The sequence below is a fragment of the Vidua macroura genome, chromosome 3 (genome assembly GCF_024509145.1).
Source record: "Vidua macroura isolate BioBank_ID:100142 chromosome 3, ASM2450914v1, whole genome shotgun sequence".
Classification (NCBI taxonomy): Eukaryota; Metazoa; Chordata; class Aves; order Passeriformes; family Viduidae; genus Vidua; species Vidua macroura.
Window position 1 is genome coordinate 69,716,882 of NC_071573.1, and position 27,086 is coordinate 69,743,967.

Here is a 27,086-nt window from a genome sequence, read left to right on the forward strand (position 1 = left end):
CTGAGAAAAAAATTTCTACCTGAGAAGGACAGCATCCTGTGTATTCATTTTTGCTTGCAAAGCATTTTGTGAATCATGACCTAAATACATTTGCAGTGGTGAAGGAGGAGAGTGACATGTTTGTGCTCTGATGTTCTCCAGGTATTCAGCTCCGCAAAGTCGAAGAGCAGCGGGAACAAGAAGCTAAGCACGAGCGCATTGAGAATGATGTTGCCACTATCCTCTCCCGTCGCATTGCTGTGGAATACAGTGATTCAGAAGATGATTCAGAATTTGATGAAGTAGATTGGCTAGAGTAAAATTACTACCTTGCTGTACACTGCAAAATCGAATGCTAATGTCCATTGTGGTGCTTGTTCTTTGGAAGTTTGATGGTCATTTCTAGTGTTTTTTGTATTCTTTTCTTAACATAATTAATCCATGTTTTTCTACTTTTCAGTTTACAAAGAGCTCCTAGTGCATCTTCAAAATTAAATGTTTTACAGTGGCTTTTCTTACACATCTCTTTCAAAAGAACATACTTTGTTCCATTAGACCACTAAGTATTAAGCATGGGCAGCTGTTGGTAGAGTAGCAGTTTCAATTTTTTGGCATATCTTAACTGTGCACTTTGTGAATTTTAAGTTGATGAAGGCAACTGAGATTGACATTCCAAGGGCAGCTGTATGTACTAATGAGCCTTATTCCACTTCTGATAGTGTTTTAAAACATTAAACCTAGCTATCAAAATATCACTGCCTCGATCACACCTGTACACTAAAAGTACATATAGTTAGCAGCACTGAACACACTGAAAAGCAAATGGATCTTTGGGGGGGGGTTATTATTGTTTTATTGTTGTTTTCAAATAATTATGGCCTTATTTGAATGTTTAGAGATTCCCCTTCCCTTCTTCCCTCCCAGGTACATATTGTGTGGTACTATTTTTGCCTGCATAATAAAAGTTTCAAGTTTTTTTTTTTTTTCCTTGTGAAATCTTTTGACTTAAACATGCTGTGTAACTTATGTAACTGTTAAAATAACAGTTTGATTTAATAAATTGTTCATTTTAAATGTTCCTGGGTGTTGCTCTTTCAATGAAGCCTGCTTTTCACTGGTATACCTGAGAGATCCTTGGTTTTCAGGTATTTAATCTGTGGTGTACAAAGTTAAAGTACTTTACCGTCAGTGTATCTTGAGGAGATGGAGCAGTTAAAATCATGGTTGATGAAAGATGATTTTTTAAGTGCTGTCTAGCAGTGCAGTGCATGTTTTGCACATCTTTTGTGTTTGCTTCCTTGGAACAACTCCTTTAACTTCTTCAAAACAGTAGTGATGCAGCCATCATGGACAAACCAAAAACAAAACAGTAAATGGAAGAGAACAAGGACTGAAGAAGCAAATTAAAAAGAGACATAATTCTGGTTTTTGGTTATTTTGTAGTGGTGTGATATGAACAGTAGGCATTAAATGAGTACATAGTCAAAAGCCTGTTGAGAAGGGAAGTGTGAGAAGGGTGCAAGAGCTCTGTTACCTTGTGATCTCATTCCTGGAAGATAGAATCCTGTAATAGAGGAAAATAAGTCTTGAAAGTCAGATTGCGATATCAAGGGTGGAACATTAAATGTTCTATGTGTTACAAACTAGCTTGCAGGGACACATGGTTGTTAGCCTTCTCTTGGAACTGGGCAAAATTCCCAAGGGGTAGACTGGGGTAGGAACAGTGTGGAGGAACCCTTCCAGCTGCACTGTCACCATCTCAGCCTCCCCTGTGATTTTGCACATGGCCTGCTATACTCAAGACTTTTAACTGCAACAGTAACACCTTTGTTGGTTTTGCAGAAGAAAAAATATTGTCACAATTTGTGAATTTGCATCTTTGTAACTATTGCTGCAGATCTCTGTGCCCGGTTCTCTCTTATAGTTTCTTCACAGTAACACCACCTGGTTTGGTCTGTCCTTCTCCATCAGCTTCTGAAGTGCGTGTCCTTCTTAACCCCTCATTGTAATGGTAAAGAAAGGATGTCAGAGGCACTGCTGCATGAATATTTGATGGTGTTTCCTTGGATCTCAGTAATCCTAACTCACCAAACCTAACTAACTAGTCAGGGAACTAAATGTGAGATCCTACTGATGCAGCTGTAAAGATTTGAGATCATAAAGCAAAGTGCATTCATTGTACACAACTGCAGCTCCCCTTTAACCAGGGACCCAGATCTGAACTCCAGGCAGCTGAAAGAAGAGCTTGTCCCTGAATTTCATGTGTAGTTAGTTCTGCCATTCACAAAATTACATTTCAACTGATGTTTATACCTATTCCTTGCTCAAGTCTCTCTAAACTCCTGATATTTCTGGTGTATATTACAGAAAGCAGTCTACATTGTCACTTAAATGGAGCAGCAGCATTTCTGTGCCCAGGCTGTAACTGTAATTAGTGCATCTCACCATCATGCCTGCATTGGTGGGTGTGCTCTGAGTGTGTCCAGGAACTGTGAACTGGATGTAACTTACATAAAGTGAAGAAAAAGGGAAGAAATTAAAGCAAAAAAAACGCCCTTATGTAACTGCAGCTATCACATAGCAGACTTGAAGGTATTAAAAAAAAAAAAAAATCCTTATTGACAAATGGTTGTTATTGACCTGTTTTGCTGTCCTGCTGATTAATAATATCCCTTCCAAGCCACTACCCAGGGCAGACAAAGCACTCATTTAATATGACACAGTCACACAAAGTAATGAACCTTGTCTGTGAAAAGTCAAGAGTTAAATTCAGTTAACATTTCAAAGGCAGGATTCTTGGCCTTCTGCCACTGCTACAGCTTTCTGCCATAGCAACTGGTCTCCAGATAGCAATAGCATGATTCACTAGTAGCAAGAGGTGATTGTTGAATTTGAATATTTGTGTTTGTAGATCAGCTCCTGAGCCATGCATTTGCAATCTTGGTGATTTGTGTCCCTCTTATTGTGGTCTCCAACTGCCTTTCTCATTTGGTGGAACGCTGTGCAGAGGGCTGCTGGGCTCTTCATGCCTGTGATTAGATGTGTAATAGATTATTGATTGCTTTGTCTTGTAAGGTACTAAACCAAGAGTTCTGTATTGAACTGTTTACAGTCTGTTGTTTACCTCTGTACATTTGCAGCAGCTGGTTAAAACCAAGGCTTGAATTCCTGCACAAAAATAATGTGTCAGTAATGTTCCATATAAGTGAAGAGAAACCTTTGTCTTCACCCTTTTCTCAAACTGTAATCTGGGACAATTAAAATTATTTACCTCTCCTATGGAGAATTGGTGGGGGGTGGGGGGGAAGAACAATATAAAGTGCATAGAAGAAAAATCTGCTTGGTGGCAGACGACTAGGGAGGTACAGAATTGGTCACTCAGGGATTTTATCAAAAGATAAAACAATAATGATGCAGCCATCATGGACAAACCAAAAACAAAACAGTAAATGGAAGAGAACAAGGACTGAAAAAGCAAAAATTAAAAAGAGACACAATTCTGGGTTTTGGTTATTTTGTAGTGGTGTGATATGAACAGGTGCCATTAAATACTAGATATTATTAAGGGATTATGTTATCACTCAGTAAATTGGGATTTTGATAGCAGAAGGCATATTAAAAGACCTTTAGTTAATAAAATTATTCTTTTGTGCATGTTACACAGGAGTGTACTCCTCAGCTTTTAGATGGACACTGACACCATTGCCTGTCTGATGGATGCACAGACCAACATTCCTCAGAAGGTGCCCTGGGACCCGAGTGTGCGAACAGGTACCCACAGTCCCCAGGGCCTTGCAGCAGACTCTTCAGGTTGATGGAACCATCTTGGCTTGGATGCAGCTGCCACCCCTGAAATCCATCCCCGCGTGATTTACCTGGGGCTGTGAGCCTTTGTCTGCTTGGAGGACGCAGGTGGGAACAGACCCTGCCGTGGGCCGCTATATCTTAGTGTCCCCATCCCATGGATACCCACGGAGAGGGGGTTCAGGACATGGTGCAGAAGCCCCTGCTTGACAGGCGGGCGCAGCTCACAGCAGCGCGGGGTTACGGCAGCAGCCAGAGCCCCGAAACCCAGCACTGCCACAAACCACGGCAGCTCCGAGAGGAGACGCGGAGGCAAAGCCTCAGCACAGGCTCTGCCGCCCAGGGCTGCATCAGCAAAAGATCTGACAGAAATTCGACTCGAGCTCCATCAAGTGTCCGCTCTGTCTGCTCAGCTACAGGTCAGAAAGAGTTTTACTCTCCTCGATTCTCTTTTGCAAGTGGGGGCGTTAAACAGCAGGAGAGAAATCACAACCAGAGACCAGGGGCAGCAGCAACAGTGATCCCCCTTTTTGGAGCCTCTGCCAGTTCCCCCTTCTCCTTTCCCCTCCTGACTACTTTTCACACTTGAACGATTCTCCGGGGTGGTAGTCTAGCCACAGGAGACTCTTCACGCGCTCTGTGTGGCTGCAGCTGAGAGAGATCTCCCAGATTCCCAAACTGCTTCTTGAGTACATCACCAGCCCTCGGTGGCGGTGAGTTCCTCTGAGCTGCTTGGGCCTGCTCTCCCTTCCCTCGTTCAGCCCTAACGAGCCGGGTCGGGTTTAAGTGCTTAAAAAGCGGGTTCCTTGCTTTTTGCCAGCGTGCGTGCAGACAGCGCTCCCATGAGCCCGTGACTCGGCTGTCAGCTCTGAGGGCTTCATGAGCGCCTGGCAGCACACCTCCAGGCAGCTGCGAAGGAGTAGGCAGGGGGTGAGGACCTCATCCCTGTCCCAGCTGCTGCTACAAGAGGACACACGGACAAACCTCAGGAAATGGGCACGGGGTACAGAGCGGATACGGCGAGGCTTTTCCCCCCTGCTGATTCCTGTGCCTGGAGAATGGGTTCTGCCACATTAGTCATCGCTCATGTTCCTTAGCTGCCAGCAACCCTTGACAGCAGCATCAGTAACAGCCTCTAAAGAAAATTGCATCCATCCCATTTCTTCTAAATTCTTATTTTTACCATATTTGCAGGCTCTGAGCAATTGCTCCAGCATTGCTTCCTTTTGACAACTAGAAGCTCTGGGTACAGATCAGAGAAGTCATCAAGCATCTCTCACCAAACGGGGCTGATGTCTTATGTTTCTTTATCTGATGGTTCAGTAACTTCACTTTCAAACACAAGACAGCTGAGTGCCCCCTATAGACAGGTTGTTTTCATTTTCCACCTCCCTCATTTTAATGCCTTCAATGTCAGAGTGGTATTTATTGCAAAACTTGTGACATTTTCACACAGCTTCATGGCAGTATCATTCCAAGAAAAGCTGAAAAAATACCTCCCTTTCATGAGATTTTCCACTGTGTTTTAGCCAGTTCTACTCCTCTGCAAGGCATTTCCTTCACCACAATTTTAAAATCTCAGAGCAGGTCTCCTTCTCAACCCACCCCATGCCTCCTGTGCAGCAAGATCCATGCTCAGTGTCATATTATCACAGCTTGATCTTGCACTTCAGTATCAGCCAGAAATAACTCCAGAAACTGCCTGAGACTTCTAACCTTGTGAGAAAGCAGCTCACAGCCTGGGTCTTGGCATGCTGGTGTAGCTTAGAAATTCCCCTTCACGCCAAGCAAATGCTGGATTTTCCCAGTTGCATTTTGGCAAAGCCAAAAGCACCTTGCAAGCATCACCAGCAGGACAAACAGCCCCACACAGGGATGTAGGAGGCCATCAAGCAGCCTGGGCAAGAGGCTGCCCCCCCACACTGCAGCTCAGATAAGAATGCATCTTCTGGGTTTTAAAAGCAAAGAATACCAATGCTCCCAGACAGGACAGGTGTTCCCCACTAGCCAGCATCCTTTGCTGGTCAGTAGGAATCCTGGCAGTAATTCAGCTGTGGTTAATTAGAAGAAAACATTAGGATAATTCCTTTGCTTCTATATACTTTGTTCTCTGCATGATGGTTGTGCACCAGCACCTGCCAGGGGAAGTTTCAGTGACAATGATTATCTTTGGATGAATCAGAGGTAGAAAGAGCAACTCAGTCCCTGTTCCCACAGCAAAAAGAACCCAGCTCTGGGAGCAGCCAAATCTATCTGGGCTTCCCAGACAGCTCCTGCAACTCACTCTGTAGATCTCTCTGATGGAGACCTCTAAGGTCACGTCGAAAAGTTACCACCCTAAATCCCAGAAATTTTAAGGTCAGGCTTCGATGCCTCCTTGGGTTTTGAAGCTTTCCACTGACTTGCCACATCTCTGCAGCTTGCAAAATCCCAGGATATGAGGTTCTCCTGAAGAACCTGCAAATGGGGGTACAGCCAGCCCTATCCCCACAGTGTCCTCACAATGCTGACTCCACATCCCTTGAAACCAGGAGGCATTTTTGGGAAGATGTGTGCTGAAACTCTGCCCCAGCAGTGGCCACTGTGGCCTCTGCCACAAGACCTGAGAAGATCCCACAAGGGCAAGGTGAAGGGGCTCTCATGTCTGCAGCCCCACGTGACCATCATCCCACATTCAGACTTCACAAATTCCTGCTGAAGCACTCTGCTGTCAGCCACATCAGCTCCCAGTGTTGGCCAGTCAGTGACACCTGTAAGAAGTGTTTAGCAGAGGTCTGCTGGCAGAATATCATCCCCTCCCAACACACATGGGAGCAATTACTTCTTCAGATTTTTAGTCTGTTTTAAGTAGTCCTCATATTCTCCATAAATTTCATTATCTGGATTTATGTAGTCACTAAACTCCAGTATTATAGGCACAGCAGGAAATTATTTGCTGTTCTGGTGAAAATGAATATTTCCTAGTTTTGTCAATGCAGGGAATTACATTATCAGGGAAATAATAACCAGCTGAACTGAAGGAGGGTTTGATTCATTATAATTACTGATTATATGCAGATTACTTTATGGCTTTAATTCTTTGGTCTCCCACTGTTTGCTTGCTAAACCTCTAAAAAAAAAAAGGCAGTGAGTATATGAGAGTCTTGTTTGTAAGGCAAATTACAGAACCTAATTTGTTGATTACATGAAAGGAAGCAGAGCTCTGCACAGAGCAGGACAGCGATGGGAAGGAGCCAGCAGAGAGCTGTGCTTGCATCCATCCTGGGTTGCAGCCACTTCTGTGCCACTCATCAGCACCCATTTTATGTTCCCAAGATTGCCACCCTAACCTGTGCTTAGGGCTGGTTTTACAGGGGCAACAGCAGGGCTGGAGGTGGTCTGTGCCCTTTGTCTTTCACCCTTGTTCATCAGGTGGAGATAAGGGGATGTATCAATTCATTTGTGCTCAATACGCATCTAAAAACACTTCTTCCAATTCAGTGCAACAACCAGGCCCTTGTAAACCTTCAGTTTTAACTAGCATTATGCTTTAAGGCATCAGAAGCTGGTTAGCAAACCACTGTTTTTGACAGAAAACTATCCAAAAATAGAGCAGAGCATCACCACTGCTTCTCAGACACTCCTGCTTTTCCAAAACAGCTTTTCTCTTATTTCCTGCAGCAAACCTTCAGCAGACTTGCAATCCCCAGGGATGAAACTAGCCTTTTGATCTCATATAATATTCTTAGTATTGCTGGAGCAAAATTTCAGACCATGTTCTCTCTGCAATGGAGAGATGGGGAGCAAGACCCTGCTCCTGCTGCCTCTGGCTGCCTCCCTGACTGGGAAGCTTCTTCACTCCCACTGTGCCCAGGGCAGTGTGCTGATTGCATACTGCATTTATTCTTAAAATACATAGCTACGCCCTCTCGAATAAAAAGCAAATGCTGGGGTTTGCATCAAAAAATATCCCCCTGTGTCAGAGCAGGCTCAGAAGCACGGCTGGGTGCTCCATAGTGTCTGGGTACATTTGTCTGCAGCCACTCTGGCACACGTGCCAGCTGGGATCTTTCAGCTGCCAGCACTTTATCTAACAGATGAAAGGGAGAAAGAGGGAAAACACTGCAATTGCCAGCCCAAAAGACAGCTCCCTGTGTTAGGCATGCCTGCCTGCACCCCTGGGGGTATCAGTGCAGAGGAGCAGGGGTGAGTAGCACCTGTTGAACCATCAAGATTGGATGGCACTTGCAGCCTGTGTGAGCTCTGACCTCATCATGACACGGTGCAGGGCCAAATCCAGGCTCTGGGATGAAGGGTTGGCACCACCAGCATCCCTTTAGGAGTCTCCAGAAAAGCATCCTGTCCCCTTGGTCAGTACCAGCCATGATGGCTCCCCCAGCCCAAATATGGGGCAGTACTGCTCCTTCATAGAATAATAGAACAACAGTGATTAGGGTTTGAAGGAACTTTAGATATCATCTAGTTCCAATCCCTCTGTCATGGGCAGGAACACCTTCCACTAGACCAGGCTGCTCAAGGTCCCATCCAACCTGACCTTGAACACTGCCAGGGATGGGGTATCCACAGCTCCTTTGGGCAACCTGTTCCAGTATCTCACCACCCCCACAGTGGAGAATTCCTTCCTTGTATCTAGTCTACCCTCTTTCTCTTTAAAACCTTTAAAGCCTTTTAACCTTTGTCCCAAGCCCATATTACCATTGTCCCCGAGTCTACATTATCCCCCCCCCCCCCGCTAGTAAAGAGTCCCTTTCTGAATGCAAAAGTGTATCCTTGGCTGGTCCCAAGTGCCCCAGCGGATGAAACATCCTGACTCCGTGGCCCGTACGCTGCAAAGCAGAACCCCACTGAAGGGACAGTGTCTTCAGAAGTGGTCCCCATTCCTGCCATAATATCCACGGGTGTGTTTCAGCCTTTCTGTTTTGGGCAGCTGGATGCACCAGTAGACTTTGATCTGCCTGTGCAGCATGGCCACCTTTTGGAATGCTGAACTTTCTGTTCTGACCTTTGCAGGTCATATGTCTTTAGAAGAAAGATACATGCCCCTTTATGCTGACCAGTAAGAGCTATTCACCATATTTACCCTCTCATCTTATTTCAATGCAAGAATAATAATTAAATGGTAATTACATGAAAGAAATACTATTTAAAGTGAAATAATTTCCTTTTGGCTGTTTTCTATGGAAAGGCTGCTTCTTCCTCTGCTGTTTCACTAACACCCACGATCAAATAATATTTGATGAACCACCACAAATTAGGATGCAGCTGACGTCTCGTTTTTGTGCTGTTTGTGCCCGGAGACGGTGTGTGCGGTTTTGCATTATCAGCGAGCTGGCTCCTCCGCGGCTAACCGCAAACCACTTTCAAGCCGTGCCGAAAACCCCCTGGATGTCGGCGTTTCACGCGCACCCAAAACCCGCCGGACTCCTGCCGGGAGGAGCGGACGGCGGGGCCGCGCCAGGGATGCGCATCGGGAGGTGGCAGCATTTCACCGCAGCGCCGAGCCCGGCCGGGGGGAGAACAACCCCTTGCCCAGCCACGGTGCCCTGCTCGGGAGAAAATCATCAGGTTTTAATCCTTTTGGCATATTTTCCAAGTATGCCATACTTTCCATTTGCTGCTTATTGCTTTTATAGCTCTCCCCTTTTCTCTCTCTTTACTTGCCTTCTCCCCGACCTGTCTCCCTCACTTTCCTTCTTTATTTCTTTATTCTAAGAGAGGGAAAGAGTTAAAAGAGGCAGCAAAAAGGCAGCAAACCACCTGCAGCACCTGGAACAACATCCCAGGGTCCTGAGCGTTGCTGGTCACCCCATTCCTACCGAGAACGGGCATCAAAGGGAAGCACTCCCAGCTCACCCGTGTCACCCACGGGAAGCTCGCGGCACGACCAGGGCCTCCACCTGCTCAAGGGCATGGGGATTGTGGTGGGGGGTCCCCCAGCCTCCTGCTCACCCGGGAAAAAGTCCTGCAGAAGCCCTGTGAGAGCCCCCAGAGTGACTGAGAAATTCTTCTCTGGGCACAGTGGGAGGACAGATGGCACTGCTGCCACTCTGAGAGCAGCTCTGCACCACGAGGGCCATGAAGCCCAGGGGTCTCCCTGAGGAGGGACTTGCAGTGGGCTCAGCACATCAACCAGACCCACACCCAACACTCTGTGCCCTCAGAGGGCGGAGGCAGGGGTGACAGCCCCACAATCCTCGTTTCCTCAACCAGTAGGAAGGCCATAAACCACAGGAAAACAGTGAAACATGTCTGGGCTGGCTCTTCAAGAGCTTTGCAGTCCCTCCCTTTAGAGCAGGTAGCCCGATGCAGGAGCAATGCTTATCTGCTCCTCCCTGATGCAGAACTATTGCTCCTCTGGGTTATTTTATCAGCCAGCCCATGTCCTATCAGCTGCACAAAGTGCTCCTAAACCCCAAAACTTCCTTGCTCTTGTTGTGCCAGGTTTGGGCTCCTGCAGACCAAAGATCAATTCAGATCCAAGGGAGTTTGAGAGCTCTCTTAAAAAAAAAAAAAACAAAACAAAAAAAAAAAAAAAAAAACACCCAGATGACTTTGGATAAACCCTGAGTTCTCTTTTCCAAAAGAATACAGTGCTTCAGGGCCCAGGTGGTCACTTGGAGGTGTGTGTGTCATTTCTGCCAGTGAGGCATAGCTGGTTCCACAATATTTCCCCTTGTGTGCAGGAAGTTCCTGCAACAGCTTCCTTTACAGCAGGCAGCCCAATGCAGGAACATCCCTGGGCTGCAGCAATCCTCTCCCAATGCACACCCAGATCTGAGGAGGAGCAACCTGCACAGAGGGGCTCTTTCCACCCCTGGGAAGAAGAGGAGAAGGCAGGGACGACACTAAAACCTCTGTGTCTCGTGTTCACAGCACAAGTCCTGACCTCCATCCAAGGAAAGCTACTTGTCCGTGGAGAATGGCTCACAGGGTTGCTTCTCCGTGTGGAGCCAGCAGAGCAAGGGTTTCACTAAAAGAAATCAGTGAAGGTGTATAATGTAGGGTGGTTTGTGCCTGTCCTGCTCCTTTCAATGACCCTGGATGAGTGGAGCAGGGCTGAGCTGCGTCAGGAGCCAGCACAGCTTAAGCCAAGAGACCAGACTGCTCAGAAATAAACGCGGTTGGCAAGGCAAACAGCCCCCTGAGTCACTTTAAATTAAGTAACTGACCCCCCTCTCAAAAGGTTTTTGTGCAAACAGTGGGGCTGCACCTTTAGTAGTGACCGGACATTGAGGTATTGGTGCCTCTGATTTTGGCAGCTTGTTCAAAGAAGATTTTCCTTTTACAGGCTGCAATAAATAACACCAATGATGTTAGCTGAAATATTTGTTTTCTTTTGGCTAGTTATCTGAAGATTAGAGTCTTCCTATTGCTGATAACTGCACCTATTGCTGTGCCACATACCTTCCTAACAGGAAGATTTTTTAATAGTACAGAAAGAAAATGCTGTAATGTCTCCCCTTCTCCTCAGGGTAAAACCAACATGAAGAACCAACTATAACACAATATTAACTCTAATTGCAGTCACATGGCTGTGCTAAATGTCTGTATTAACCTGATGTTCACACAAAAGTAAATGCTCTGAGAGGATATCAAGAAGGATAACATTTTATTTGGCGGTTGATCCCGCATGTCTCCTATGTGTTTGGCTGCAACAATTTTAAAGGTGGCTAACAGCACCTTGGGTGTGCTCAGTGGAGAGAATAGAGAGACAGAGTGTTAAGGTGTGCACTGCCAAAAATGAAAGACCAATGGGTAGTGAACTTGCTCTTGCTCACAGATTTTTAAAGCCATATATAGGTTTTCAGGCAACAATTACTTAGGGTAGTGAATTAGTAGATTTCTGCACAGGGTGATCAGGGCACCATACAGCTTTATGAATGTTGGACAGTATTGGGGCCCTGATCCTTATTCTGTCCTGCCAACATCCCTGCGTGAGTCCAGAAAACTGAATTCTTGTTTTGTTTTTTTTTTTATCTAACCAAGTTTGTCTAATTCAAACTCAGCAGCATCATTGCCTGAACAGATTACTTCCTCCAGGTTTTATACATGGTTCTTTGTAGAAAGCTACTGTAATGTAGATAAATGTCCACTGCTGTCACCAAGCCTATAACTTTGACAAAGGTAGCTATTGATTTTGTCTGATGTGATCTGTCCCATATGAACACATGCAGCTTCTCACTCATCAGCTTATCTGCTGTATTATTACTTATTGATTCCCTTATTTGCTTTTATTTACCAGCTGTAGAAGTTGGTGGAGTTGTTTGGCAATTATGAGGACTGACTTTCAAGAAGACACTTTGCTTTCCTCCGGCTTTGTCAGCAAAACTTGGCCAAAGTTTGTCAGAGGGATGGCATTATTTTCTACTACTTTCCATAGGTTCCCTGAGTGGCCTGAGCAGGACAGAAACTGGGTGATCCCTTAAGAACCCTCCTATCCTGATCTTTCTGCCAAAGCCATAAGGTCTGTCCTCTGAGGCTGCAGACACTGACCTGTGCACAAATGCACGTGCACACCTACCTTAGTTCTGCTGTCAGACACCACTAATCCTGCCAGCTAACATTAATTATAATTAATGTTTGTGTCCTAATGACATGGACTAGAATTTAACCCCATTTGTTTACTCACATTTTTATGACTTAGTTTGCAGTCTCCATAGTGCTACAGAGCACGTACTGCAGACACAAAGGTCCCAAGGAGATTTTCTTCCATCCCTTGATATTTTGGGTAGCACCAGCCCCTGCTCACTGTGGGCCTTTCACTCTGCCCAGTGAGCAGTTGCTCATACCATAAAAATGAGAAGGGCTCAGGTCTGGGGCTGGCAGTCTGGTATTAGGAGCTTGCTGTGATTCAGTAACCCTTCCCTCACACAGTTTGTAGGTAACCTGGAATAAAGAACATTTCCATAGAAAACATTTTATCTGAGACATTTTTCCTAGACTGTTATATTTTTGCCATCAGTTTCCAAACTCAGCTTTAGCTAAGTGGAAAGATTATTTACTCCATAATATTTTTGCATGGTATCGCAATGAAATAGAATGCTTTGACTGGTACCTGCAGGTATGGATGTCCTCAGACTCCAGTCATTTCTCTTTAAAACCTGGGAGGTCAGCTGGGAGCAGTAATTACAGGAAGCGTACCAAAGCACCTCCTGTGGTGAGGGATGTAGCACTCTCTCCTGGCAATGGGCTTGCACAAAAGTACAATGAAAGAAAAGCTGATTTAAAAAGATGTGTATATACACATCCACAGGCAACCTCAGAGCTGCTTAATTCAATGCTTGATTAATAAGATGCTGACAATCTGTAGGAAACATTTTGGGAGGAAAGCCTGCCATATTTATTCATAATCAATTCTGCTTCCATGGGCTCCATTCTGCTGTCTCGACATTGTGTGAATTGGAAAGTAATCACAAAGTCTGGACAAAAGAGAAGGCAGAGAACTGTGGCATTTGTAGCACCTGACTGCTGCTACTCAAACTGCAAATTAAAGTAGACATGGCTGCAACAGTGACAAATTCAAATAGCTCAGGTAGAGACCACACAAGTTTACTCAACCTGTCACTCTCTCTGGAGACAGGACCATTCTCTCTGCGCTGTTCCAGGTGGATCTTTGCAACTCACTTTGGGAGATTTCCAGTGATGAAGAAATAACCTCCCTACACAGATTGTTCCAGTGCTCCTTTGTTTCTGGCAATTTTCCAGTGTCAAACCTGGCTCTTCCTTGCTGCCATTTAAGTTCATCATTCATTGTTCTACAAACCATGAATTTTAGATGCACAAGATTTCTTCTTTTTACAGCAGCTTTCATACACTGGAGGAGTTCCCCTAACCTCTCACAAATGGTGAGGAGAAGCTGTTGACCAAGCTCAGTTCACGATACTCCTCCATGTGTTTGCTACATGGCTGTTCATTCCCCATCTGGATTTCCACTGCTGATTTCCCACTGGCTTGCTGTGCTTGTCTCTAACAAAATGTCTTTAGGTTTTTTTCCAGAATCTCTTTCAGATTTGGTAAGATCATGTTGAATACCAAGTCAATCCTCTGGGGTAACTGCAGCTCCTCCCTGATGTCTGACAGCAGCCCACTGAGTAAGTATTGTCCCTGCTCCATCACCCAAGTAATAAATGAGAAAACTGAATCACACTTTGGTGAGACAGACACTTGTGACTCAGGACATCCTCCCGCTCTGGCAGCACACCCCCAGTGAGCGCTTTCACAGCTCCCCCCCTCCCAGGGGGCATTACACAGAAATTTCACCCAAATGAAGGTCTCCTCCCTTGCTTTTGAGAGGTTACACAGAAGAAGAGGGGGTTGTGTCAAGCTTTCTTCCTTCACTGTAGGTGTGAAAGATATTTTCACAAAGCAGCTGTCATATTTGTAGAAAGAAAAATAAATACAAACAAGCACAAATGAGCAATAATAAGGTTCCCAGGCTCTCCAGATTCCTCAGTCATGCTGCCTCTATCACCTTCAGGTAACACCTTAGCAATTGAAGCCAGAAAGAATAAGATAAACTATAGAGGGTTTTGCTCTCTCTACAAAGAAACATTTTCAAAAGTTAGAAACCTCCACCGCTGGGTCACGGCATAAAGAAGCTTGCAGAAAGACAACAACTCTGTGATGGATGGAGTGTGCAAGCAGCTCTTGGGAAACACAGCTCGATGGGAAAGCGAGGCGAGCAATAGCTCTTCTCTCGCCTGCGCTGGGGTGAAGCGGGGGTATGGACCTGGCTCAGCACAGCACAGCGAGCACATCACAGCCAGTCGATAGCCCCAAGAGCTGCAGCAGCCGAGAAATTGCTGCTATGGATTTATATAGGGTTATACGTTTTAAAGGGAGGCCACCTGAGAGTAATCTTAAGAAGCAGGAACAGCCTCTATGTGGAAGCAAAGAGAGGTGATACCAGGACAGAGAAAGTTATAAACATCATATTAAGGCATTTGGGAATGGAGTGAAAGGCAAGATGATGTAAAAACTGCCTTAGGTTGTTTAAAAGATATTTTTATTGTCTGTGGATGATATGTTCAAGGATATAAATGTGTATTTCTCAGTCTCAGTTTGTGATTAAAAATGTCAGCTAACTCCAGACCATGACTGGAGCCTCTCTGAGAGGCAGCAAAGCAGAGTGGGGAGAAAGATTTCCAAGTGACACAGCACCACCACTTGCCCCAGACTTGGGGTTTGTGTGACACAGCTAGGAGAGAAAAGACACCCTCTTCCCTGAGGGAGTCACAGAGAGGCTTGTGGTGGAGCTGGCAGCTGCAGATCCCCAAGCTTGGTTGCCCTCCCTGTTTTGATCTCTCCCTTCTGCTTCTTGCTCTCAGGGGTAGCCAGGCTTGTGTGTCCATATCGAATGGAAGCCACCACTAGAAGCCAGATGAGGACACCCGCTGCAGGGTGAGAGTGTTTACCTCCATCAAAAGGTCTGATTGACCTCTCTGATACGTGTAAAAGCAGCTGTGGGGTGTTTTTTAGGCCCATCTGAGCGTGCCTGCATATTGGCTGTGCTCTGTCAAAGGGACTATATTGCTACATCCACATTTACCTGTTCTATCCTACCCTGGGGCAATGAAAAAATGAACCACAGGGCATTGCCCTGCCTATTGCACCCCAAAGACAGGTCTTGAAGATGTCCTTCAGGAAGACCAGTGGCATGACAGGGCCTTCAGAATTATCCTGGCCATAAAACAGCGCATAGTGGCGAGGCAGTCTAAGCCTTCAGTGCTCACTCTGAAGCCCTTAGGAGTGTAATACACTGGGTGTCCTGAAAAATATCACTCCTGCTGTGTCTTTTCACCTCTAGAAGTAGGTGACTTTCAAAAAGCAGGGAATAAACTCCACCAGTCACTTACAGGTGCTTCTAAGGAGCTCTGTGAGACAAGCGAGTTGCAGCTCTGACAGATGCAGTCATTTTTGCTTGCCTCTCTGCCTGACCGGCCCACAGATGTTTATTATTTATGATTTCCCCAGATGCAGCAAGAGTGAAAGTGGCACAGAAGTAACACTGCTCCCCTTGGAGTAGTCCCCTCTGAGGGAGGGGACCTGTAGAAAGAAAAATAAAATCCACCAAACTCCTCACATGTGAAACCCCTCTGAGGGAAGCAGCAGCAATGCCATCTGAAAAGAAAAGGAAGTGGAGACATGTTTGAGGAAAGGCAGCTCATGCCAAGAGCAGGAAACATACCATTGTCACAGGGCCTTCAGGGAAGAGAGAAGGAAAGGTCACCTTTGGGGAAGAAAGGGACATGAAGGAAGTGTCAGGGGAAGAAGACATAAATAGGAATAACAGAAGCATATGGATGTTGTCAAAATGGGAAGAGAAGGCAGGCATCCTATTTGTGTGTTGTAAGCAGATAATTTTTCCAGGAGGAAAGAGACTTTTCTGATGTTTTTTGGTAGCTCTCAGGCACTGCTACCTCATCTTCCCATATAATCATTTTCTGCCCTGCAGAAGAGGAGGATTACAAAGCACAGGTGTCCAGCTGTCACCTCTGACTACACACAGCAGTATCAGACACCTTCCATGCCCTGCACTGTCCTGTGGTGTGCTGTACCCATAAGATGTGGGGAGCACCTTAGCACTGAGTGCTACTAACACACTCCTTGGTTTGTGGCAGGGATAAAATGGGGACGGGGTGTCAGGGGGCTTGTGCCCTGCTCAGCACTGGCTGAGGCACTGGGGAATCACTGGAGAGTTGGGAACAGCCACGTAGCTTGGCAGACAAGTGGGTTAAGCGAATGGCTGGGCAGCAAACCTGTTCTGCTCTCTGCATTATAGAGAAGCTGCACTAACATGGCCAGGTCAAGCACCAGACACATCCAGTGTGTTTCTGTCTGCTCAGATAAAGTAACAAGTGCTCATTTCAGAGCAAGCATGGCAGGATGGGAGGGTATTATTAGGAAGCTTTTATGGGTCTGACCAATACCACAAATACTATTGTTTGGCAAAAGGTCCCAGTTCTAATGGCAATGAAGGCAGAGACAGAGCCTTTTCCAACTTCTAAAAATGTCTTATGAAAGATGAAAGTGGCCCAGTTGACACAATAAGAGCTGCATGCTGCTAACGTAGCCGTGGGTTTCAGCAGATGAGATAGCAGCAGGGTGTTTACCTCAGCATGGCTGGGAGAGCTGTGGGGCTCTGCAGAGCCTTTATTTCCCTCAAACATATCTCATGTGGAACTAATGCTGTGACAGCAAATATAGCAAAGTGTTCTAATCTTCCCAATTTCATTCAAAATAAAAATAATGCAATTACCTGTTCTTGTTCATGAATAGGCAGTATCTGATTGCTCTTGGAGCTCACTGTTCCAGTGTTACAAGTGAGGCCTCATACAATGGGCTGCTCTGCAAATGTCTGTCCCACGTGATGGCCTTTGACTGCCACGGGGCAGCTGAGATCCCTGGGATGAAGGAGTCCATCTTCAGCCACGTCCAGGTAAGGGAGCCACTCAAAGTCTTGGATTTATGCTTGATGCGTAGATCACACTCCATACCCAAAACTCTCCCTGCAAAAGGTTTTCTGATGCATTTTTTCAGCAGCATAATTCAATACAATTTATTATTTTCTTTGAGACGTTTGTAGAACAACAAGAACAGAAAGAGGGAAGCCTTAACTTATTTGTTTCCCATCTTCCTTATTTGTGACTGCAAAATGAAGTTTAAAACAAAATACACCCCTGCTTGGGAAAATCAGATAAACTCTTTAGGAAAATGCAACTTCCTACTTATTAACAAAAATTGGCCACAGTATCAAAAGTCAGACTGATGTTGGAATGTAGCATGATCCCCATATTAACTGACACATTTATTTTCCATCAGACCAGATTTCTTTTGACAACATCATAATATTACCTAGACATACTTCTTTCTATAAAAAGCAGCAACAACTAGAAGTGACAAATTATATCTGTCTGCAGGTATACAATCACATTATCTCTCTGTGATGCAAAGGTGCTGATTAAAAAAAATAATTCAGTAATTCAAGGAGTGTCATAGATCTAATTACATTCATAGGAAACGAAGCCTTTATTTAGACAATCTACCACTTGTAGAATATTTCCAGAACCACTTCTTCTGCCTTGGTTTTAAATATAATTATTGCTATGCATACCATCTTCTTGGTGGTGATGAGCGCCGATCCACACAAAGTATGCCTTATCTCAAAAAAGACAGAAGGATCGAGATCAATTTTCAAAACTCTTTTCCAATTCTTTCCTGAAAAATCTCAGTCTTTCAATTAAGCTACAAAATGAAACAACTGCACAGCAAGAAGGTTGCTTGGAGAAAATCTTCTCTGGAAAAACAACGTTGTTTTAAACCAGTCAGGAGCTAGACAGTGAGTAGCATGAAAAAAAAAAAGAACCTAAATGTTAAAATATTCCCCCAGTTCAGAATTTCTTTCCTTCTCCAATAGTCAATTTACCTTCTCCTGACCCCATCCATCTCCTGTGCCTGAACCATAGCATGCAGTTTGTCCCTGCTAGAGAGGCAAATGTTCCCAACAGTGCTGATCAACCTCCATTGCATAAAAACACTCCCATCTGCCAGTGTCCCAGGCTCAGCCCTTTCCCTGCTGGAGTGAATTAAGTGTGTGGAAATGTTGGACAGCGCAGAGACAAAAAACCCAGATAATTCTTATCCTATGTGGTATTCCTGTGCTTTCCTAGCAAATGAAGCCGTGTGGAAAACACAGGTGTACAGACACCTCAATCCCCACCAAGTGTAGTGGGAAAAGGCAGCTTCCAGGCTGCTGGTGTTGCTTGGGCAAAGCACTCTGTGGAGGTGCAGCTGCCTGGCTATAAGGGCACAGAGGATAAAGGCCCAGAACAGCTGTGTGATTTGGTATTTGCGTGTCCACTCAGCAAGCAAGATTGCTGACAGGCCCATCTTTAGGAGTATGGCTGCTTAAATCCTTTTCCTAATTCTTATCCTAAGCATCTTACTCTCACTTTAAAGTGCTGACACATCTTTAAAAATGTGCTATTGTATGGATATAACTCCAGTCTTGCACGGGTGGAGAGAGAGCCTGAGCCACAGAGGAAGGGGCAAGGGACAGTGCAAAGATGTTCTACCCCAGCATCTTGTGTCAGGGGCACAGACGGCAGCAGGGGATGGAAAAGGTGTTGTCTTGTAGGTGATTGCCAAGTCTGGGTGTGAGCTTGAGGTTTAATTGTGTTCAAAAGCAGGACAAAAGTTGAATCTGGACCATATTTCTCCCTTCACTGGCTGAATGGTAGCTTGAGCAGCTCAAGAGATTTGCCTGCACTTGCAGTTTTCAGCTCAGGAGGTCTCAACACAGTTCAGCACAGTTTCAGCACAGGATTGAGGATAACTCAAACAATGCTGCAGTGAAGAAATACTTTCAGTCTTTTGTCTTGTGTGTGGTCCCAACCCACTGCTAGAAGGGAACACCACAGCCAGGTGATGTATCTGAGGTACCTGCTGGAGAAGCTTCCCCCATGCCATGAGTCATACAGTGAACCACTGCACGCTTTCCCTAACCAGATACAAGCACATTCATATTTTCTCTTGCTCTTTCTTTCCTACCCCTTGTATTGTGATGCCAACAAAGTAAATTTATTTTTAAAAAGGGTGAGAATCTGCTAGAAAATGCCCTTCACTGTGAAGCTTTGCTGCAACATGTGGAGCCTTCACAGAGACCTGACCACTGTTTCACCTCTCGCTGCCTTCTGTCACTTCTCTGCAGCAGACAGAGCTGACACGAGCAGACCTGCCTCCGCTGAACCGGCTGCCACCTCTACTGTCAGCACTGAGTCAGCGCTTCTACCGTTCTCCAGCTGCCCCAGGAGCAGCTGGGTTATTTCCAGGACACTGGAGTTACTGCCCTCAATAAATGGATCTGCCACTGGGGGAATGTTGTCCCTGAGAGAGCTTTCTGTAGTCAGAAGAAAGAGCTTAAGCATCAAGAGGGTAGGGAAAGGCATAGTGGTTTTCTACCCAGGGGATTTTTGTGATGCACTCCTGAGCAAAATGCAGCAGCCTGCGACCTGCTTTCTGTGAGCTTTCAAAGGAGGAGCTCACTCAAGGAGAATCAGGTGATGGGGAGACACCTCACAACACAGACTGTCCCCCAAACAAGCAAACCCAGCAAGCATTAAGGTGAGATCCAGATGTGCTCATCCTCCACGCAGAGCTGAATCTCACCTGCTTGGTCACTCCTTCCAAGCCACACATCTCATCATAAAGCAGTAAGAAAGAGAAAACATTTTTATTTGTTTCCCTTTGTATTTTTTTTTCTTCTTAATAATGACTGCTACAACAGCTAGCTAAAATGCTGAGGAGCAGTTGCAATATCAGAAATTATTTTTACCTCATTATAAAAAATTATCCTTTTTAAAGGGAGAAAGGCAGAATGGAGATTAGAGGTTCTAGTGCTTCGTCAGGCGTTACTTAGCACCTGTGAATCATTACATTGATAAAAATATGCACAGACTCACTTTTCAGGTTTAAAAGTGTTTTGTCCTTTTGTTTGCTTAGCTAAATAAAGAGGGTTTGTTTGACCTGTGATTTTGAATCCAGCTGGCTTTTTAATATACAGTGACTCATACAAATCAGCCTGCAGAGTCAGTCTCTTTTCCACTGTTTTACTGCGGATTTAGGCAGAAGCCCCCCAGAAAATCAAGCGGTGTGTGGGGCCTTCAGCCCCTACTGGCTCCCAACCAGATCTTCCAACCAGAGCTGTGCTCTTCATTCTGTCATTGCTCCTGCTGAAACAAGGGAGCTCATCACAGTGAGAGGAACTTCAAGCAAGCCAAAGAACCAGGAGTTGGTCTTGCAAGGCATTGCAAGTCCAGTATGATTTTCAAGGTTGGTAATGAACCATTAGTTTCTAATGAAGATTGGAGCTGAGGCCTATCTCAAAATGGTAACTTTTTTGTAATGAGACACTGCCATTGTCTTGGCTGAAGTGCAATAGAGCATCACTGGTTTCAGTGGGAACAGGCTGGGAGCTCTTTAGACCAAGTCTGTCATTATTTTACCTAGATCAGAATAAGGCAAGGCTTTTTTAAGAGTGGTAAAGCAGGAAATCTCATTTTCCATTTCCAGAAAAGACTACAAAGAATACACCACAACCAAACATTGGGCCTAATTCTTGCATCTCACTCAGCGTGTTCTCTCTCCTCATAGACTGCACCACTGACATGAGAACATAAAAAGCTTTGAGCCCATGGGCCTGTAGGGACAAGGAAATAGTAATTGCAATTGCCATTGCAGTTCTGGTCTCTATGTTGGCAAAGTTGCCCACAGACTTTTGGAAATAGAAGATCAGACACAGTCCCCCGTTAGCAGACACATGGTCGTCCCCTGGGCTGGCTTCCCACTGGGGATATGGGGGAGTCACAGCCCTGCCCTGCCCAGTGACTGGAAATGGGGCTCCAGGAATTTTTGTCTCCCCAAATAATTTCATTAATAAGGTCAAAGTGCCAACATCTGATAACAGGAGGAGTTTGTGGGTCCAGATACTGCAAATGTAACATCATTTTCTCAAATAAATGTCTACTGTTACAAGAAAAAACTCTGAAAGGAAAATACAGGTGTCATGCTATACACAACTCTTGGACTTCCTCCATCATCTAAAATGAGATGTTTGGAGAGAGAAGAGATTAGGTAACCTCTTTTATGTTATTCCACGCAGGTATTCCTGCAGAGAATTCAGGTATTCCTTTCAAATAATTCACTTTGAAAATTAAAACTATATTTTACTGCAGTGGGTTGATATCAACTCCACTGTCAGGGCTAACCAAAACATATCAAAATACTATCTCCTCTTTTACCTTAGTTTTTCCTAGATACTATGAGTCAGCATATCTTTCTGAATGTGGCATATAGAAAAAACTCTTGCATCTGTACTGCTTCAGGAAAATGAATGTCTAAAATCACTGTAATCCGAGTTTTCTTCCTGGAAGAGAAGAATGCTTGGGAAAACACTTTTAAAGTGTCACATTTTTAACAGGAGGGATTCAGCTTTATTTTTTAGACACAGTGAATCATTGGGGAAAGTGGTAACTGAAAATGCGATCATGTAACAGAAAAAAAGGAACAAAGTCTCATTTAAAGCAACATGAACTAAAATGGGAGGAGTAACTCAACTAACTTGTTTACACTCCTCGATTAAGTGGTTTATTACTCAAGTAGGATTCTATTCAGTTAAGTTCTTTATCTAATTTTTATACAGAATGTCACTGTGCAGTGAATTCGTGGCGAAAATCCTCCCATGCCAGACAGGGTTAAAGGAGGGAGGTTGCATTAGAGGCCACCTGTGGCAGATTCTGCCCCCTGAAGGACTAAAAGTAAGAATAAGAAGTTTCTCCTAGGGGTTTTAGAGCCAATGCTGGTGTTCAGAGCCTGTACAGGGCTCCCAGAAACCTGCTCAGGTCCTACAGGACATCTCACACCTGGATGCAGGGTCGGTGTCAGGGTGTGAGGATCTGCACTCAGAAACCCTCTCCTGCGGTTTTGTTCCAGTCAACACAGTGATGTCAAAGATTTATGAGGCTAAAACTTAGCAGGTGGTACTTTTTCTAGTTTTAACAGAAAACTTTGCCATATTTCACTTGTCTGAGGCACTCACTTACCCCTCAGCAGTTGCTGTTGTGGGTGTTGCAGCACCTTCGGCTGAGTTTCTGCAGGGTGAGGTCAGAGCACAGTGAAGATACTCCAGCCAGAAGTTTGGTCCCTGGCTTTGCAAGGGGAAGGGAGCTTGAGCACTCTGTGTGCAACCCAGCCACAGAGCCTCTTTTATTTGCTGGCTTAGACATAGCATATGAGATGTGGCCTTAAAAGGGGGTAAAAACATCTTTTTTACCAGCAACTTGAGAGCTCTTAATTTGAGCAGTATTTTGACCTATAATAAAATCTAGTTTGAATTATATTTGTAACACCTCTGCAACAGTTCCCTAAAGAACTGCATGCCTGAAGGTACCCATCAATTACAATGTCAGATTTGTGATTATTAAAATTTATAAAAATAGTGGAACTAGCAGTCTGGAATACCAATTTTTCTTTTAAATGAAATATCTTTGTGTTATCAGTGAAATTATGCTGGATTTCATAATACTTGCACATAATACAGTATTACTGATTCACAGCCTCTCTGAGGCTTGTTGGATCCTTGTGGACCCAACTGCTCCAGCAGGCAGAAGTTTGATCCATTGCCAGTCATAAACTGGGAAGAGCACTAGTCCAAACTTTATATATGGTACCATGCATATAAAAGGAATCTGCTTCAGCCCCTAAATACAAACAGAAGCGTAGTGATAAACTATAACATAACCGAGATGTAAGTGTAGCATAACTATAAATAAATGAACAGCAACACTGCTCCTGAAATCTGCTGCACGTGCTGTTGTTTTGAATAAATCAGTCACTGGTGGATTTGAACCTGAGTGAAGGAGTGCTCCAAACTCCGAACAACATTGACCTCTGATGGACTCTCTGAAGCCACTAAGCCAGGGGACTGTCAGAAGACTGTACACTGCTCTGAGACAGGCAGACAGCAAAGATGCAGCATGAAGTCCAAGAACAAGGAGGCAGAGAAACAATTCAGATTCCCCTCAGAACTGTGGATGATAAGGAAAGTCCACATATTGTGGCATTTTACAGGCTTTTAAGAAAGAATACTGTGCCTTTTTTTCCCTTTTCCTTTTTTCCCTTTCGGCATCAGACTAAAATAGGAAAAAAGAGCCCAGCTTAGAGAATGCTGTTCCCCACAGTATGATAATTTTTAAATGGGTCATTATTGTAAAGGGCTAATTTATAACTTGAAAATTAAAGCTACTGGGAACCTGGTAAGTAAGTGTAACAAGCAGCCTATTTGACTAGGCTATTTGTTTCCTTGGTTGTTGGAGGTAAAAAAAAAAAAAGAATTTTTGCTCTTCATTACTCTTTGCCAGACTAAAGAAGAGAACAAACAAACAAGCAGGAAGGTGCTTTTCTTGGTCCAGCATTTCATCTCCATAGTGAATGATGATCTCTTTAGGCAGAATTACATGGGGAGCCTTCAAAAGCAAACAAAGGGACTTCATTCAACTCTTCTTTCTAAATGCATCTGAACACACAAGGTTATATTACATTTTATATATTTTTATTTGTATACAAAATGTTATAATTTATCAATGTTGTGCAGCAAAGTATAGATAGACACACACATCACATCCATACATCCCCACCCCCTTCCCTCCCCAACACACACACTTAGAAATACGACACGAACACAACTTTCTTCCTCTCTGCCCTTCAGAAAGGCAACACTGTTTTGGCAGGTCAGCAGCTAGAAATAAGGTGCTATAGTTAAGCAGTACCGGAATGTCTTCACTTTACAAATGTGATGTGCAAATTTATATACAACCACATTGTTTTTTTTTTTCAGGGAACCCGAAACTCCATACCCCGAACCACTCTCCGAGATACAAATATGTATAAAGTGCTAATACTTAAGCATGTTTCCAATGACTTCACGATGTAGTTTGAAGTTTAGAACAGGCACTGTAATAGTTCACTGGGTAGATTGTCACTGGGTGCAGTTTGACAGAGAAAAGTCACTAGACATCACTGGGGGACCGGGAGCGAAAGGACACTTTAGCCTGAAAGCAGCCACAGAAGAGCACCCACATGGACCTCTGGATTTCCTGGTTTCTGTAGGCATAAATGATGGGGTTGATCATGGAGTTGTAGGTAGCAGGTAGGAGCGTGGCGTACGTGTACACAGAAGGGTAGTCAGGATCCCCCACCACACAGTAGATGGCAAAAGGCAGCCAGCTGGCTCCGAAAGTCCCAAGGATGATAGCCAGGGTAGACACTCCTTTTTTGGTGGTGACATAGTGCGAAGCAGTCAGAAAGTGCTGCTGGAGAGCTATCTGGTGGGCATGCCTGCAGACGATCTTGCAGATCTCGATGTAGAGATGGAGCATGATGAGGAAAATGAGAAAGAAAGAGGCAGACAGCAGCGTCACGTTACTCTTGGTCAAGGGTCTAACGACGCTGCAGGAGGTGCGGTCGTGGAGGCAGTTCCAGCCCAGGACGGGCAGCAGCCCCAGGCAGAGGGAGACCCCCCAGGCACCCGCCAGCATGGTGTGAATGCAGAGCACCGTCCTCTCCGAGTAGTAGGTGAGGGCGTTGTAGAGGGAGAGGTAGCGATCGACCGTGATGGCCAGCAAGCTACTCACGGAGGCGGCGAAGGAGGCGACGAGGAAGCCCACCGTCAGCAGGCTGACCGTCTCCGAGCGGATCACGTACTGGAAAACGAAGTTGAGGATGAGGCCGAGGCCGGCCAGGAGGTCAGCCGTGGCCAGGCTGCCCACCAGCACGAACATGGGGGTGCGCAGGGCGGGCGAGTAGCAGATGATGGCAACCACCAGGGCGTTCTCGCAGGCGATGGCGGTGCCGGACACGCAGAGCATCACATCCCAGGGGTTGAGGGCGGCGGGCGCGGGGGGCCGCGACGAGAGCTCCAGCGAGGAGTTGCCGCCGCCGGCCGGCAGCCGCGGGGCCGCCGCTCCGCTCTCGTTCAGGGCTGCCGCCGCCTCCATCGCCGCCCGGGCGGCCGGGGCTGTGCGGGGACCGCGGCGGTGCGGCGGCGGGCCGTGGGCAGGCGGGGCGGCGGCGGGGTGGCGGTGGGGCGGCGGGGCGCGCATGCCGGGCGGCGGCACCGCGCCCGCCCTGTCTGTGGTGCTGAAGGCGCAGAAGTTTCCCGCCGGCCCGGCCGCCCCCGCGCCCCGCCCCGCACACACGTCAGGGGCGGGCCGGGCAGGGGCAGCCCGGCAGCGGGGAGCGGGGAGCGGCGTGGGCGCCGTGCTGCCGAGGCAGCGGGGGCAGCGCTGGCTCCCTCTCCCCGCCCGGCTCCGGGGAAGGGAGGGAGGGTTTGGTCGGGGGCACCGGGAGAGAGAAGTGAGCACACACACAAACACACACACACACAGAGAAACACACACACACACACACACACGCACACGGAGCCGGTTCTCCCGCTGCTCTTCCCCCCGCTCCGCAGCCGGTTCTCCCGCGGTGGGCGCCGTCCGTGCAGCGCTTGGTGTAAGGCTCTGAGCCCAGCGGGAGCTCCGTGCTCCGCCGGGTGGAAATGTGCCCGAATAGCGCTCGAAACAGCTGTGAAAAAGCCCGTTCCACAGTTACGCTCTCTGAACAGTGTATACTCTGGGGCTAACAGTCTGTTCGCCACCGAAAGCATCCGCGCCGTTTTCTGAGGTCCCCAAAATGGTAAGGTCAAACCACAGAAGACTCAGTCCCGTGGGCATAACAGATACCAGCTCTCTCCTTGTCTCACCCTTTGTGTGCCACAACCAGCACGTTCCCTCTCTAAAGTCTGAATAGATGAAGCAGAATCACAGAATCACGAGGGTTGGAGGGGATCTCTGGAAAACATGCAGTCCAACCTCCCTGCCAAGGCAGGGTCAGTACAGAGCCCATGACACAGGAACATGTCCAGGTGGGTTTTGAATGTCTCCAGAGAGGGAGACTCCACAACCTCCCCGGGCAGCCTGTTTCAGTGGTCTGCCACCCTCCGTGTAAAGTTCTTCCTCAGGCTGAGGTAGAATTTCTTCCATTTTAGTGTACAGCCATTGCTCCTCATCCTGCCACTGGGCGCCACTGGAAAGAGCCTGGCACCATCCTCATGACACCTGCCTTTGAAATATTTATACATATTGATATGGTCAAAGGATAGATAACATTCTTGTGCCCATTGCTGACAAAATCAGTCTCAAACAAATGTGGGCAGTGGGTAGCTTCCTTCTGCAGCAACACAGCTTTCCTAGGGGACAAGCCAAAAGGTGTCCCCACACCTCAGTCTGACACACTGTGTTTGTTCTGTGACTGACAATCAAAAGAATGTGGAAATAAAATAACCTCTCAGTTATGAGAACAGCATGTAAACCATCTAGACACAATTTTGAAAAATACATTAGAAGAAAATGTGTTTACTGTCTTGAACAGTCCAAACAAAGAAAGCATGCAGGCTGTGCCACAGTAAAAGGTGGGCACATTCAAAAAGAATTAGTGTCAGCACTCATTACATCCACCCCTGTCGATGTCCTCCTGCAGGCTAAACACTATCATCAAGGCAAGCTGTGGACACTCTGTACCTCTGTAAACAACCGAAGCCATTCCTCCCCAGGAATTCTGAAACACAGATCTCAGAAAAGCTTAATTTGGAAGGCACCAGTGGAGGTCAGGTCTGGGGCATCTCTCCTGTCCCACCACCTGCTCAGAGCAGGGACAGCTTCAACTGTGCAAAGGTTTTCCTCAGGGTCTCATTCAGTCAAGTC

The 27,086-nt window shown here is 46.0% G+C and overlaps 2 protein-coding genes across 7 annotated transcripts in view; one reads left to right on the forward strand and one right to left on the reverse strand.

The window, feature by feature from the left end:
* The window catches only part of WASF1 (WASP family member 1), an 86,865-nt gene extending 85,808 nt beyond the window's left edge, over positions 1-1,057 (forward strand). For all 6 annotated transcript variants that reach the window (XM_053973074.1, XM_053973071.1, XM_053973070.1 and 3 more), the window contains one exon: positions 142-1,057. In XM_053973074.1, coding sequence (XP_053829049.1) covers positions 142-299 — 158 coding nt within the window. In that variant the 3' untranslated portion in view covers positions 300-1,057. The remainder of the gene's footprint in view (positions 1-141) is intronic.
* A 22,940-nt stretch (positions 1,058-23,997) lies between these two features.
* GPR6 (G protein-coupled receptor 6) lies at positions 23,998-25,334 on the reverse strand. Its single transcript, XM_053973716.1, has one exon. It carries the CDS (start codon positions 25,332-25,334, stop codon positions 24,348-24,350), a length of 987 nt encoding a protein of 328 aa, XP_053829691.1. The 3' UTR covers positions 23,998-24,347.
* Positions 25,335-27,086: the final 1,752 nt, after the last annotated feature.

Coding starts and splice junctions, on each gene's coding strand:
- GPR6 (XM_053973716.1), bottom strand. CDS start 25,334: ATGGAGGCGGCGGCAGCCCTGAACGAGAGCGGAGCGGCGGCCCCGCGG.